The following is a 16090-nucleotide window of genomic DNA, read 5'->3' as shown; positions in this document are numbered from 1 at the left end:
TCAGAGGACTAAGGGCTGGGGTCTCACTTCCTTCCATTTCTCAGTCCCTTCTCATATTGACCATGGTGCCGGCCTTGGGGTCCGGGGCTGTATGGGGTGGGAGGGGGAGATGAGGGAGGGCTGAGTGACAAGATGAGCAAGCCCCCACACACACCTGTGGCCTGAGTGTTCTGGGTTCTGTGCCATCGCTCACCTACGACCCCTCCCAAATGCCAGTTCCTTCTTTCCAGGCCCACTTGTTCTCAGCTGTGTGGATAAGCCTCCTCCAGGAAGCCTTCCTAATCCTACCACAGGGCTCTCACAGCTCCCTGTGCTGTTGAGTCAGGTGTCTTGCGTGTGTGTCCTTCCCCTTCCCACCTCAGGGAACATGAGTCCCCTTAGGGCAGAGACGGGTGGACTTGTGCTTGTTGGTGATGATGGGGATGGATATTCCCGTGGACCTTGGCCAGTGAGAGGGAAGAATTTGCTTACAGTAGAGCCACTTAGATGAGCGGGAAATGAGTTCCCTGTAACTGGGAGGGCACAGAGGACTTAGGCTATCACAGCAGCTAGGAAAGAAAAAAGTATTGTTAGCTCAGAGGAGGGAGATGGAGAGGGACCTCAGGGAAAGCTTCTGAAGGAGGCCAGACAGGAACTGGGTCTAGCAGGATGGGAAGGATAGGGATGAGCGCAGGGCAAGGCCCCAGAGTAACAGCCTGAGCAAAGGCAGAGACAGGCACGTTCATGGAATTGGGGCATCAGGGAGAGAGGGGAGGTAAGGAGGGTAGACGGGGTGTACGCTGCTGCTGTAAAAGGTGCAACCCACCCCTGAGTAAGCCCCCCTTATGTCACACACTTTCCTGGGAGGTTATTGGGCTTTTCAGGGAGAACACACTGCCCAGGGCATGTGAATGCAGACTCGCTGAGAGATGGAAAGGACTCTTTATAATGTTTATTAAACCAAGGACCAGGGAGGTGCTGGGTAGTGCGGTGGCGGACAGAGCTCTCGTTGTCCTGTGGGTGTCTCTGAGAGACCAGCCCCCTGACGCCCACATGGCCACTGACTGCTGGCTTCCACCCAAAACCTCCTCCCCCAACACATCCCCAGGACACACTATTACAAAAGTGAATAAATGCAACTTTTTTCTTTTACAAATGACACTTTACACCCCCTGCCAGCAGGGGTGGAGGAGGGGAGCTGGTTGAAAGTGACAGTCCATTAAAAAGGCAATAAATTGTATAAAATGAGCACTAAGGATAGAGCCCAGGGCTGGGGAGCTGAGATGCCACCCTGGTGGGGAACACAGAACGGGCGGGAACTGCCTGCCTCCTCTGCTGCACTCAGGAGGGTGAGACGGGCTGTGGGCTCTGGGCCAGTGGGGTTCAGTCTGGGAGGCCTCTCCTTGCTTGTGGCCAGTTGGGGCTCCAGTTCTGCGTCAGCATCTCGGGGGAGATCTAGAGGAAGTGCCTCAAGGATCAATGGGTACATTTCCAGTCTTGACGCCAGGGGACACTACCCGAGTGGGACACTTGCAGGGCTGGGACTGGCACGCCTGACGCTTCCAGCGGCTCTGCAAGGCGAAGCGCCTCAGCCTGTGCAACACAGCTGATCCGTGGGGCCAGAGCCCCGCCTGACACCCTGGCCTCTCTTCCTCTGGATGACAAGAAAAGGGCGCAAAGGAAAGGATGTGGGTCTGGCAGCAAAGGGGAGCCCAGTAAGGGGAGAGGGAAGGCATGATTTAGAGAAAACAGCAAAGTGCAAAGGGGCCTGGCTAGGAGGCAGGACGCTGGGTCCAGTCGTGCCTCTGCCGCTGTAGTACCTCAGATGAGCAAGTTTCCTTCTTTAGGCCTCAGTTCTCCCATCTATCACATGAGGAGGTGGGCTTGATTTTTGCCCCGGTCCTTTCTATAACTAAAGTTCTACCCAGGGTTCTAGGGGAAGAGAACAAGATAGAGTAGGCCTCATGTGCCCAGAGCAAAAGAAACCCATGCCCCTGAGTGACTGGACCATGGGTCCAAGGGGGCACTCAGCCGTTGACCTGACCTTTGACCTTCCGCCTGTCAGTCAGGTTGGCCCAGGCCTGAGGAAAGGCACTTTGGGATCAAGTGGAGAAGGACAGCAGGGGACTGCCGTCTGGTTTGGCATCAAAGACCTTCTGCTTACTGTTTGGGGAGCAGTAGAGACAAAGGGGCAAGACTTGGCTCCTGGGTATTGGCCCCAAGTCCAAAGCCTCTTCCCAGGTCCACAGATGTCTTTCAATGACGCTACCATATAGGCCTGCGGAGTCCTCACTGGCAATGGCACATTAAAATATAAATTACCCAGGACCTGAGTCAGCCCAGGACAGCAGTCTGTTAGGTGGCCCCAGGCCACACCATTTGTCACAAGGTGTCAGGGCCCCTGGAAGCTGGTTCCCCAGTGTCTATGCAGTGCAGGGCCACCTTGGGGCTGGCGCCCGGCTGCCGGGGGTAGGCCCCCTCCCGTACCAGGCGCCGGCACTGCCTTCCCTGGCCCACACTGATGCTCTGCAGTGCAGGGAGGTGCAGGAGCAGCATCTCAGGCACGGGCACCAGGCCTGTGCCCGACAGGTCCAGCTCCTGCAGGGAGCCTAGGCCTGAGAACACCTCAGCTCCTGCCCACTTGAGCTTGGGGTTACCCGACAGGTCCAAGACCTGCAAGCCACGCAGCTCACGGAAACCATAGGGTGCCAGCTGGGGGAGACCCTGAAGGCTGCCCAGCGACAGGTGTGTCAGGCCAGCCAGTCCTGTGAAGGCACCTGGGACGATGGCAGTCAGCGGGTTCCCATCCAGGCTCAGGTAGCGCAGGGGCAAGTCCCGGAGGTTGGGCACAGTGCGGATCCGGTTCCAGCCCAGGTTCAAGCTCTGAATGGTAGGCCTGGCCGGGCTGGCCCCGGCGGGGTGGGGCACGAGGCGGTGGATGAGGTTGTGGGAGAGGTCCACGTGCAGCGCCCTGCCCTGGGTGTGGGTGGTGAAGGCGGACACTGGCACCTCACGGAGCCGGTTGTGGCTGAGGTTCACGTCACTCAGGGGTGAGCTGGTGAAGATGTCCGCAGGCAGCGCTGCCAGGCCGTTGTGGCTGAGGTCGAGCGACTCCAGGTAGCGAAGGCGGGAGAAGGCAGTGGGCGAGATGCTGGTGAGCAGGTTGTGACTGAGATCCAGGCCGGCCAGCGTGGTGTAGCCTGGCCCTGCCAACACTGACTCGTTCACTGTCTCCAGCCGGTTGGAGGACAGGTCCAAGTGAGCTGTGTCCAGAGGGATGGGCACGGGCACGATGTGGGGGCCCAGGCTGCTGCAATCCACTCGTGTCAGGCTGAAGCTGTCAAAGAGGCCGAATGTTTCCACCTCACACTGGCATCCGGGGAAGCATGGCCGGGTTGTCCGGACTTGGCTCACGGCCAGCAACAGCAACAGGGGCAGCAGCGGAGACCACGGCATGGTGGGGGCTAGAAAGAGAGCCATAGGTGAGGGTTGACAGCAGGCACCCCATACCAGATGGTTCTAACCACAACACATAAGTAAGACACCTGCCGATGTGTCTAGGCACAGCTGAAAGTCGCCACCAGCACCCTGTCCTCTCAGGATGCTTTTCTTTGAATATGCCTCCTCATATAATTCCTTGTCCCTGTTCCTCTTAGGCCTCAGTCTCCCCATCTGTATGGTATGGTGGGTTAGGCCAGATTGGTGAATTTTAAATTGAACTTAAATAAGATTAGCAGATGAGAGTGGACCTGTTCTGGCTGAAGTGAGGGTGGGGCCTGGCGCCCTCCCCGCTTGCTCGCCACCTCTGCCGCAGGGTGGTAAGGAACCCAGCGGGAAACCCCCTGGACTGGATGGGTCTTTGGCTGGCCTTTAGAGCTCTGATGATCTTGGGTCCATGTGCTGGTCTTGATCCAGGCCCTATCAGAGAGGGGCTTACAGCTTAGGGGTCAGGGTCAGGGTGCTCCATTCACCTGTGCTGACCACATGCCACGCACTGAGTGTTGCACTAGCTGCCCTGCCACAGGGACTCGCTTGACCCTCACGACCACAAAAATTGTAAGGTAGCAATTTCTGTTGCCATTTCACGAAAAGGGAATTGAGATTTAGAGAGGTTCAGAAAGTCACACAGGGCCACAGGTAACTGGGAGGGGAACTAGATGGAGCACAGGGGAACATGAGTCACTGTGACAGTTCGGCAGTGGCTGAGCCATACCTGAGATCCCCAGGCCAGCCTCCCAGGTGGAGGCCTCGCCCTACAAGGACTAGCCCTACCTCACCTCTTCTGTGGGTGACAATGGACGAGTCCACAGTTCCTAAGCCCCCTCACCTTGCCTGTCCGCCAGAGGCAAGATCCTTCAGCCCAACTGCCTAGACCTCCAGATGGGCTCTGGGGAGACCTGTCCCAAGCCCCTTCCCCCAGGCCCTGTCCCCGCCCCCAGCTGATACAACTATTATCCCCCTTTGGCTTTCCTTTAACCTAGGCATCTGGGCTGGTTCTCTCCTACTATTCAAATTAAAAAGTGAAAGCTCAGAAAGAAAAGCTTACTCCAAACTCATAAAAAGCAGAACAGGATTAGAACCCAGGCCTGTTCAATTCCAATGCCCCTACTTTCATTTGCTGCCTCTGGCAGGGCTGGCAGGGAACCTGGTGGAGAGACAAGGTCCAAGAGAGGCTTTTTGGAGACACATGCTACGACACAAGCCATGCCCCCTCCCCTGGCCTCAGTTTCCATCCCTGCCGCCAATATCAGGCACTACAAACAAGTACACTGACTGTTCCATTCAAACCTCACACCTCTTCCGGCAGGCCCAAAGCCTGTGTGCACCCCCACTGTAGCTCAATGGTGGTGCTCCGTGGTGCTCATGGGAGGATGAGGCAAACAGCTGAACATGAAAGCATCTAACTGGACAGTCTGTGGTTATGCCCTCCCACCACACACAGCCACTCAGCCTCGGAGACGGAAGGCACCAAGCCTCACTCCAGCAGGTCTCTTCATCTTGGGTAACCCTGCTTTGTGCCCCTCTACCCACAGCTCTCTGAAAGGGAGGGATGGACCAGGGACCTGCCCACCTTCTAGACAGGTGGGTGGGGAGGGAGCTATATAGTATTACCAGCCCTCCATGAAACTTTAAAAGGGGCAGCTATTTGATCTACATTCTGGATCTGCGTGGGGGCAGGAAGAAGTAAAGCTCTTCTCCCCTGCCCCCCTACAGGGTCCCTCCTTCCCCATTCCTTTCTATTATAGAGTCCAATTTGAGGATTAAACCCAGTCCAGGTGCATCCTGGGCTTGGTCTCAACTGAAGCAGGATAGTGTTCCAATGTCTGGAACCAAAAGGAAAATAATTAAATTGCTTCAGGCACTTTTTGTTCCCTGTGGTGAGCTTCTTACCACAGGGGTTCATTTCTACTTAGGGCCCCACCTTCCCTGATAAGCTGATCTGCTCATACTGACCCTTCCTGGGGTTTAAACAAACAATACACAAACCAAAAAAAAAAAAAGGCCCTGAGATTACCCGCTGGTTCCCAAAGGTAATTATAGAATGTGCTTATTAAATGCCAAATGGCCTTTCAGAGCTCCTGCTTATGTAACCAGGAGCCCAAACACAACTCAAAAGCTACCCCTCCAGAGAGGAGGCCTCTTGCTACCCCTCTCCAGGCCTCAGCCTTGCCTTCTGAACCACAAAGCAGTAGTTCTTGTTCTGACCTCCTGTCATAAATTGATTGACTCTCACTGAAGTGCAATCCAAAGCGTGAAGAGAGATGCACGCATGTAAGGTGGTCATCACTGGGCCAGTGTAGCTATGGAACTGAGGCAACGGTAGGGACAGCCGAGGCAGAAGGAGCAGGGATGTAAACGAGACATAGCAGAAAACTGCTTGTGAACATTCCCATGGCATCCTGGACAGGTCCTTGCTCAGCCCCGCACCATGGACACCTCTCCCTGGGCCCCTGTTCTGTGCCAGGCCTGGACATTCACCCAGAAAGCACTGACACTGGCAGTCAGGGCTAGTTTTCATTATGTGTTAGTGCTGGACACATGTTCTTTCATACAATCCTCAGTCACTCCAGGAAGCCAGCAGTCTTATGTCCATTTTAGAGCAAAGGAAACTGATGATGAGAAAAGGAAGGTGGTAGAGCCGAGAACTGAACTCAGGCCTTTATAACCTTGTAGTAGGTTTGGTTCCAGTGGAATGTATACTTCTGTGTGTTGCTGGAAAAGAGATAAGTGTCCAGAGACCTAGGGCCAAGCTCTAGCTGCAATTGACTGTGATGAGGTAGGTGCCAAGCTTTTTAGTATTCAATGGCTCTGGAGCTTTCCTGTGGTCACTGAAGAGCCCAGAGGCCCCTCAGGGGTGTCCCAGGCTGTTGGGAAAAGAGAAGAGAAAAATTCCTGAGAGGCCTTACAAGTTTGGACCCAGAAATGGGCAAAGGCAGAGGTGTGGGCTAGTGGTCTTTGAGAGTCAGGGCCCCTGTTCTGCTCAGAGGAAATGTCCCATTGGGGTAACATATAGGAGGGTGCCTTCAGTGTGAGTGTTTCAGAGATGCTGGGCTCTCACATGCTGCTGGAAGCCCCTTAGCAAAGGCTCAGGAGCCAAGGCTTGGGCAGAACTTTCCCAGGAGGAGACTGAAGAAGGATAAGGAAAATTCCTGCTAGGGGCACAGCTCTTCATAGTGAAAAAAAAAAGCCTTTGCTTATTTGATGCTGGGAGGGCCCAGAGCAGGCATGCAACCCCTCCTTTTGGTGATGAGGAGATGTGCAGTGACTTGTCCTCAGACCTCCAGTAAAGAATGGTGGCTGATGCTCAGGCTCTGGGCTTCTGACTCCAGGCCCAGCGCTTCCCTAGACACTCAAGATGGCTGTTGACTCTCTCAGAAATCTTAGGGAGCCAATAAAAATAATGCTCAGAAGAGTCTGCAACCTCATGGAGAGGGCTGATGCCACAATGTTAGGTATCATAAGGATAAATTGCATGTCTAGGAAAACTATATCCATGCATTAAAAAAAACCCTCAAAAACCCAAATCCCAATTTTAGAAAGGCCAAAAGAAAATATATCAACACAACAGTGGTTTTCTTTGCATGGTAGAACTCTGAGTGATTTAAACATGTCTTAATTGCTTCATCACCCCCCACACACACACACTCCATGTCCTCTCTTATGGTAAAACAAACAAACAAACAAACAAAACAACCATATATATCACACTGAGTAATAAAGGCTAATAGGACTGACCTGACCTGTGGTGGCGCAGTGGATAAAGTGTTGACCTGGAACACTGAGGTCGCCAGTTTGAAACCCTGGGCTTGCCTGGTCAAGGCACATATGGGAGTTGATGCTTCCTATTCCTCCCCATCCTCTTCTCTCTCTCTCACTCCCCCCCCCCTCAACTTCTCTAAAATGAATAAATAATAAAGAAAAACATTTTAAAAAAGGCTAATAGGACTGCCTCACAGTCATGTCTGCTTTCTCTGATCCTATCTTGGGTAGTGGATAGCCATAATCTCTGAGCCTCGGTCTCCTCATCTATAAAACGGGGTATCAACAGCCACCTCACAGGACTGTCATGAAGATGAAACAAAATGGTAGAAGTAAGTCACCTAGAGTGGACCCCAGTACAGGGAAGGGCACAGTGCGGGCTGCCCTGCTTTGCCCACAGAGAGCTGGCGGGGTGGGGGTGGGCAGGCGGGCCTGACCCCAGCTCTCTTCCTTCTTCCTTGAGCAAGTATGTATCAAACATGTCAAGGTTCTCATTGGTGTCCTCCTGGACAGCTATTCTTTCCAGACAGGCCACACTATGCTATTTTTTAACAGGGCTGCTAGATCTGGAAAGGGATGAGTAATATAATTTGCTCTTGAAAAAGACCACCAGCCTCAGCTCTTTGGACTGGCAAGGCCTTCACAGAGAGCAAAAAGGCCTTGGACACCAACTTACAGTGCTAACTGGGAAATTCACCTTTACTTCTCCAGACCAGTTCCTTCGGCTGTGAATCTGAGGTGGTGATAAGGGCCCCACTGGCCTCAGAAAGGCTGTTTGTGAAGCTCAGACAGAGAAGCTGAACACTCCTATAGAGATATGAGGCCCCAACGGATGGAAGCCACCTCATGGAAAGACTGTCCTTTTCAGTCTACCTAGACCCTTATCTACTGACACAGTCAATCACAGCGCTGCTTCCGAGGGAATTTGCCCAGGACCTCAGAGCTCTTCTCAACATGGTGCTCTCTACCCACTGATTAGAGTTAGCTCTTGAGATGAAAACTGTCATTATGGGATCTAGTCTCTGATTTGAAGGAGTTACAATACTAAGAACAGGAGTCAGCTGCTAAACTGGGCAACTATGGGAAGCGTCTTCCTCCCCCTCAGCCCCATCTGAAATGGAGGCAGCAGCCCTTGGCTGGATGGCTCAGTGGTAGAGCGTCGGCACGGCGTGTGGATGTCCCGGGTTCAATTCCCGGTCAGGGCACACAAGAGAAGCACCCATCTGCTTTTCCACCTTTTCCTTTCTCCTTTCTCTCTATCTCTCTCTTCCTCTTCCGCAGCCAAGGTTCCACTGGAGCAAAGTTGGACCAGACGCTGAGGATGGCACCATGGCCTCCGCCTCAGGTGCTAGAATGGCTCTGGTTGCAATGGAGCAATGTCCCAGATGGGCAGAGCATTGCCCCCTGGTGGGGCATGCCAGGTGGATCCTGGTTAGGTGCATGCGGGAGTCTGCCTCTCTGCCTCCCTGCTTCTCACTTCCGAAAAACACAAAATAATAATAATAATAATAATTTTTCAAAAGATATATAATAAAATAAAATGGAGACAACAATCCCTTCCTCAAGGACTAGAGATCAGAGGGCCAGGACATTGACAGGTGTGCAGTCAATGGGTGCTCGTGTCTCTCCTAGGCTGTACGGTAGAAAGAGTCCCCCAGAAAAGGCACCCACGAACCACCACCCCACCTCCCTCGCCACTCTCTGGGGGTAGGGGGGTGGGTGACGGGAAGGCAACTGGGCAACTTTGCATGGTGACAAGGCAGGTCCTGGAGGACAGTCATGAACCCCAGTCATGGTCCCTGCACTGCCTTGGCCCGTTCACATCTTCAGACACACTTACTGGTCAGCCAGGTTACAGAATACAAGGGCAGGAGGACAAGGGCTTAGAAATTGTACCCACCCTTGGTTCAGTGGACAAGCATAAAATCCTCTGGACCCACTGTGACTAAGGAAAGCTTGCTGATGGCCCGTGAGGTCAGAAGGGTATAAATGGTGTGGCCCTAACAGGCTCCAGGCAAATCTCCCCGCTGTGCCACTCCAGGCCTTGCTAGAGAGCCTCTAAAATGACTTTGGCTACATCACTTCCTGTCGCAAAAACTTCTTGACTTCTACTTTTACCATCAGAAACCAAGTTCTCCCTGGAATAGAGACATCTACAAGTTGTCCCCACCTATGTCCCTTCCCCAGCTGAGCACCCCATCTTGATTTGGTGACAACCACTGAACAAACCTCAGCCTCTGCTCACACTTCTCCAAACTCAGAGTTCCAGGGCTGGGGAGCTGCAAGGCCCCTCAGAGAGTAATGGAGGCACTGAGAGGGGCAGTGACGGCAAGGAAACGGACCCCGGACCTGGGTCCCGATGCCTCATGATGCTGCCAGCATCACCCGCACACACCCGGCCTGCCCTGGCCCTGCCCTGGAACAAAGTCTGTTCTGTCCACTCAGGCTCCCCGGCCACCCCCTCTCCCATCCTTGCTCCCTGGGCCTGTCATGCCATACTTTGGGCACACCTCCTAGGACACATACTAAGTAAATTCTCTTGTCTTTAATTATTTACCTGCCCATTTCCTGACATATGGCGTGAGCAGCTTGAAGCAGTGACCCTGCCTTCTTCACCTGTTCATCCCTTCCTCCACCTGAGAGCCAGAGCCAGGCCTGGCGGGCAACATCACTGGATAAATAAAGAGCAGAGCCCAGCAGTTAAGAGTCAACCGCCGGACTCAGATCTGAATGCAGCTCTGTATCTACTAGCCTCAGAGAAGTCTCAATCTGGTTGAGTCTCAGTGTCCTTAACATGGATCACAACACAGGGTTGGCAAAACCATTAGAGGACAACGTGTGAAGCAGTCAGCTCACTATCTGCCACATGTAAAGTCCTCAGGGTAAAGTAGAAGGTGATGGCAGTGACTGTGTCATTTTTCTTCATGTTCCTCAGTACCCAAGAACCTAACGCAGTGCCAGGCACCTGGCAGGACTATGACTGCTGTGCCAACATTCTCTGGTCACTGTGCTGGTGTCTCCTGGCATGATCCCAAGCTCCCTCCTCTGAGACCTCTCTGGGGTTAGAAATTTGGTCTTGGCCCCCTTGACCCCTGCTGCTGTCTCTGGTACTATAACAGAGCGTCTCTGGCCCGTAGATGTGCCAGCTCCTCACCACAGCTTCAAGGGGGAGCCCCTGCCACAGGAACGTGGTGGGTGGGGAGCCAAGCCTCCGACCCAGCCAGAGCCCCATCCCCTACCTGAGACAGGACTTTGCCTCCACCAGCTAATCCTCGGGGCCCAGCTGCCTCTCCCCACCCCTGCTCCCTTCCTCATGAGCTCATTCAAGCTGATGCCAACAAAATCCCCAGGTGGAAATTCCATTAACATCTTGCCCCCCAATCATTTAGTCAGCTCTGGAAACTCAAGGCTAAAAGAATTTCAGGGCCAACTCCTGGCGCCTTGAGGGTTGGCTCTCCCAACAGAACAGCTAATGTGGCCCATCTGTACAAACACATCAGTTCACCATGCACTTCTACACCAGCAGCTCATGTCTGCCTCACCACATCTCTGGCTGTGGGGATTACTGTCCCTATTTTGCAGACAAGGAGATGGACGTTATTCAGCTGGGTAGTAGAAGAATGAGGTCTCAATCCCAGGGGTCTTAGCTCTCTTCTACCATGTGCCTCAATGTATAAATGGGCCCATGCAGATGATGGCTAACTGATCATGCTGGACTATTATTACATTTACCTGTGTCTTCCCGTGGCCAGGGATAGATTCACTTTATTTATTTATTTATTTATTTATTTATTTATATTTGAGAAAGAAAGATAGGAAGTGAGAGAGAGAGAGAGGGAAGAGAGAGATGAGAAGTATTGACTCATAGTTGCATCACTTTAGTTGCTCACTGATTGCTTCTCATATGTGCCTTGACCATGGGGCTCCAGCTGAGCCAGTGACCCCTTGCTCAAGCCAGCGACCTTGGGCTCAAGCCACCAACTGTGGGATCATATTGATTATCCCATGCTCAAGCCAGCAACCCCGCATTTAAGCTGGTAACCTTGGGGTTTCAAACCAGGGACCTCAGTGCACTGGGTCAACACTCTATATACCGTGCCACCACCAGTCAGGGAGGAATTAGACTCATTTTTATGTCCTTCAGGCTGAGCACTGGACCTGGCATGTAACAGGTACTACATGAAGATATACCAGGCATTTAGAATACTACCACCTCACCTAAGGACACCTCTCAACTTTTTCAGTGCCTCCCCAATTGTTATCTGTTCACGTAACCCTGCAAGATCAGTTTAGGTGGCATTCTATTTATTTTACAGGGAGGTTCAGTGATCTGTTCAGTCACAGAGCCAGGGAGGCCAGGGGCTGGACTCAGGATCCAGGTAATCTGACACCCAATGTCTGGCCTCCTCCATGACATCATCCCTGGTGCAGGTAGGTCCTGGGGTCCCAGCAACCAGCCCTAAGAAGGATAATCTACAGGGAAATGGGCAAAGCTCCCAATACTATCTTTTCCTTTCAGAGTGTCTTCTTTCTGAAGCTTTTTGAGTTCCCCTCAGTCTGAGGCAGCATGTGTGGACACACGGGGAGGCAGTCTGGGGCACAGGAAATGGTTTTTACAGCCAGACAGAAAGGCCTCCAGCCCCACAATGCCTCCCCTACCATGAGGCTTGCATGTGCCCTCACCCAAGTCTGAGTCTTCATCTGTGATGTGGTGAGAGAATCCTAGCACTGGTCCTAGCAAGTCACTAGGATGATGACACAAGAAAGAGTAAAGACTCAGCCTCGGGCCTGGCACCCATTGGTGCTTACTACATGTGGGTTCTTGCCCCCATAATGGGTGATTTCAGGGACCAGAAAAGAAAAAGGAGTTGCAACACCAGCAGATCCCAAGGCCATGCAGGTGCAGAGGATAGACAAGAATCCAGAATGCATCCTCTGAGGCCTTGAATTCTTTCTCAATGCACCTTTCCTGGGCCCTGCTGGGCCTGTAAGTGCTGATCCAGGCTCTACCAGGAAAGTGGTAAGGGGGATTGGAAAGGTCTCAGAGGCCAAAGCAGCCTGAAGAAGTTGTATCTCCTGTGACAGAACAAGGACAAAATGAGAATCAGTAGCTACCCCTGGTGGGTGGGTGTGTCTCCGCCATCCCTCCCCCCCAAGCCAGGCAGTCAGCCACCCTGTCCAAGTGGGGCTCAGCAGGCCTCTAGGACTAATTGTTGCAACAGCCTTCTTCCTGCCCTCTTACCTCCAACAGCCAGCCTTGCTGGGCACTAGAGTGCAATCCCAACAGAAGACTAGAACCCGGCCATGGCTCCCTGTCTAAAACCCAGCCCACAAAAAGAGGTATCAGTCTAGAGACCTATCTTGCTCCTAAGGCCCTACGCCTTTGCACAGGCTGTTCCCTCTGAGGAAGATGTTAGGGATGGCCTTCTTTTCTTTGTCTACCATGCAAATTCTCACTCATTCGATTATAAAGCCACCTCCTCTATGAGGCCTTCCCAGTGTAACCTGCCCCTTATCTGGCAAAAGGTCACCTTCCCCTGGGCTTCCATGGCTCCTGGGCCATCCCTAAAGGTAGACACACTTCGTGCTCTGTGGCTATCTCCGAATCTGTGTCCAACTCCTCTCCTACATGCAGCATGGCCATGGAAAGGGGGATAAACCAGATGAATGAAATGCCCTGGACAGAAAGCTTTCCTCTGCTTAGAGAGGATAACAACTTGTCCAAGCTTGCCGGATACTAAGGGCTTTGCCACGTGGTTTAATTACATGTAGGGCCATAGTAAATGCTGCCTCTGTCTTCTAATAGTGTAATTCAACAACTGTCTGTATAATGTAATAGAGACTATAAACTACATCTCATTTTATTAGGACATGTAATTCATTATCCTAGTTAACATTCACAACAGATCAGTGGAACAGGAATTCCTATACCCATTTAAAAGATGAGGAGACTAACAATCAAAAAGGTCAAGTTACTTGCCCAAGGCCAGAGGTAAGAAATAATGGAGTAGGAGTAAACTCCAGGTCCTCCTGACTATAAGAGGCTGCAGTACTCAGTGGCCTCCAGATTGGTCTCCCAGTCTCCAGCACCACCAACAGCCAAAGAAAGGATTCTCAGAATTACCAATCCTACCCTGTCATGCCTGTTTAAACCCTCCAGCAGCTCTCTACTGCCAACAGGTTCAAATCCCAGTTTCTAGACCTGGCATTCAAGGCCTTCACATTTCACTCCTACCTTCTCTCCCAGCCTCAAGTTGAATTCTCCCATCCAAGTACTAACCAGGCCCGACTATGCTCAGCTTCTGAGATCAGAAGAGATCAGTGCGTTCAGGGTGGTATGGCCATAGACTAAAGTTGAATTCTAATCCACCTCCAACCCCGCCCTCCCAATCTGAGGGTTCACAATGCTGACCACCTGTGCTGTTATCAGAACACACAGAGCCAGGCGGTGCTATTCTCTTTGTGGGAGACACTTCCTGACTCCAGGGTGTATTCACCTGGCTTCTGCAGGCTGTGGCATTCCAGCTCTGGCGCCGGCCCACCTCACCCCATCCCTCCCTAACTTCAAAGCCAGCTCCCCTCTTCCCCTTCAGAAGAGCAAATTAATGCCTGGGAATTGGTTTTGTCAGAATAAAGGTGTGTGAGAGAAGAAACATCAAAGTGTTTCCAGGTTCCGGGGTCTCCACCAGTCAGCCAGACAGGAAGGGAGGAGACTGTCAAGACCTCGTTTTCCAGAGGGCAAATTAAGGCCCAGGAAGGAAAAGTGCCCACAGTGGCCTCCTTCCCAAGTGAGTGGCTTTGCCCCTCCTTATTGTCTGCAGCCTCTGGCAAAATTCTAAGTTTAAGACTGGGGCAGAGTGGGGGGTTGGGAAGGTGTTAGGGTTATCTTTGCAACTCAGCATCAAAAGCCCAGCAGGCTCCCGTGGCTGGAGTCCTCCCTCTGGGATCAGACTTGGGTTTTGCAAGCCTGGATTTCTCTGAAGGGTAGAACAGCAGGGAGGATCACAGAAGTTGCTGAGACACCTCCTCACCCAGGCTAAGTGTGGGGAGGCATTGTTCTCAGCCAGCTCTCAAAGGCTGCCCTGGTTATCCAAGCACTGCGAAAGAGTTCTCACCCTCATCCTTAACAAGCTGAGCAACTTTTCCAGTGCTGTACTGTGGGCCAGTGACCGGTCCATGCAGAACCAGTATGTGCAAGGTTCCTAACTTCCCACAATCTAACTGGGGTCCTGGCAGGCCCCGATTCCAAGAAGCCGCCGTCTTCTCACCTACAGGATCCGGGGCTGGCACCCCCACCCAGGGGGCAGGGGGCAAGCTGAGAGCGGATCTTAAAGTGGAGCCGGGACTGGGGCCGGCCTCTGCCCCGCAGACATATCTCTCTGGGTCAAACACATTCTCTCGGAGAAGTGCGGGTGGGCAAACACCGGCTCACCTCTCCTCAGCTCCCGGCCGGGCCCCAAACCGGCCGCTCCGCTCTTCCACTAGCTGGTTCCGCGAGGGTGTCCGGCACGCTCCTCACGCCCCGGCCCGGGCCAGTCCCCAGGCGCTGCCGATTCCCCCACCCGCCAGTCCTATTTCATCCACTGCGCTCTACGGACCCTGGGAGACGAAAGAGGGGAGGGCTGCCAGCGCCCCCTGCCAAGGTTTCAGCGGTGAGGACGACCCGGGCTGTTGCCTGAGAAACTCAAGAGAAAAGTTTGAAGCCAAGTTGGGCGCCCGGGTGAACAGCAGGGGAGCGAGAGGCTGGGGGCGCTGTCTGGCTCTCAACGCGCACAAACTCCACGGACACCCAAACCAGACACGTCAACAGGCACAGACCACGTACGCAGACACACAACGATGAGCCCACCGACATCCACAACCAAACGCGGGCTCACGAAACGTGGACACAAGCGCGAAACAGTCACGCAAAGCCACGGACACACAAAGGCGAAGGTAGAGAGATGCCCAGACCCAAATCCACAAAGGCCCACAAACGCGAGATGCACGTGTCCGCACAAAGATCCCAGAGGGGCGGGCCCACGCCCCCGGCCCGAGCCTTTGTCTCTTTGAAGCCCAATCCTTCTTGGTCTGAGTTTCCCACTCCGGCCGAGCCTCGGGCGTCTGGCGGCCGCTGCCGACACCCCGGGTCCAGAAAAAGTTGAGTGCCCCCCTCCCGTCCCCACCCATGTGTCCAGCGCCGCCCGCCCGCCGGATGGCGCAGCCAGGTTGGGGTCGGGGGCTTCATACTTTCGCCCGCAGCGCGGACTCCCGCTTCACCAGGGGAACCGCACTCACCTGGAAGCCTGCGCCGCAGCCGTCTCAGCACGCTCACCTAGGCGGCCGGGCCGTGGGCCCTCCGGCCGGCGCCTTTCTCAGTGCTGGGCGGTCCGCCCCCCGCCCCCCGGTCCCGCCCTCTGCGGGGCCAACCCTCCGCCCGCCAGACGCCCAGTGGCGGCTTGGGCCTGCTGCCCGGAGGTTTGGGGAGTGTCGCCAAAGTGCGGGTCTTTCCTGGAGCGCTCCCCGCCTCCCCGCCTCCCCGCCTCCCCGCCTCCCCGCCTCCCCGCCTCCCCGCCTCCCCGCCTCCCCGCCTCCCCGCCTCCCCGCCTGCGGAGCCCGCGGCGAGCCGGAGTTCCACCCTAGGGAGCGTCTCAAAAGTGCGTATGTAGCTCCCTCCTACTCTAGTCGGCCTTGCTCCCAGCTTCCAGGAACCCAGATCCCTACCCCCTCCCAGGAGCGCCTGAGCAATCTCAGCAGATGGCCCGCACTGTCGGGAACATCTGGAGGTCGCTGGTGGAGAAAGCGAGAGAGGGAGAGAGAGAGAGAGAGAGAGAGAGAGAGAGGGAGAGAGAGGGAGAGAGAGAGAGGGAGG

At 54.0% G+C, this 16090-nt stretch overlaps 1 protein-coding gene across 2 annotated transcripts; it reads right to left on the bottom strand.

The window, feature by feature from the left end:
* Positions 1–916: 916 nt before the first annotated feature.
* TSKU (tsukushi, small leucine rich proteoglycan) lies at positions 917–15654 on the bottom strand. 2 transcript variants are annotated; one of them, XM_066368806.1, is made up of 2 exons: positions 15517–15654; positions 917–3443 (listed from the first exon to the last, which is right to left on the bottom strand). In XM_066368806.1, exon 2 carries the CDS (start codon positions 3433–3435, stop codon positions 2362–2364), a length of 1074 nt encoding a protein of 357 aa, XP_066224903.1. In that variant the 5' UTR covers positions 3436–3443; positions 15517–15654; the 3' UTR covers positions 917–2361. The 2 variants fall into 2 exon arrangements, with proteins under 2 accessions (XP_066224903.1, XP_066224912.1); XM_066368815.1 differs by lacking the exon at positions 15517–15654 and adding an exon at positions 14672–15451.
* Positions 15655–16090: the final 436 nt, after the last annotated feature.

The sequence above is a fragment of the Saccopteryx leptura genome, chromosome 1 (genome assembly GCF_036850995.1).
Source record: "Saccopteryx leptura isolate mSacLep1 chromosome 1, mSacLep1_pri_phased_curated, whole genome shotgun sequence".
In the NCBI taxonomy this organism is placed as follows: domain Eukaryota; kingdom Metazoa; phylum Chordata; class Mammalia; order Chiroptera; family Emballonuridae; genus Saccopteryx; species Saccopteryx leptura.
The sequence above is the reverse complement of the archived record's forward strand: the minus strand, read 5'-3'. Positions and strand labels throughout refer to the sequence as shown.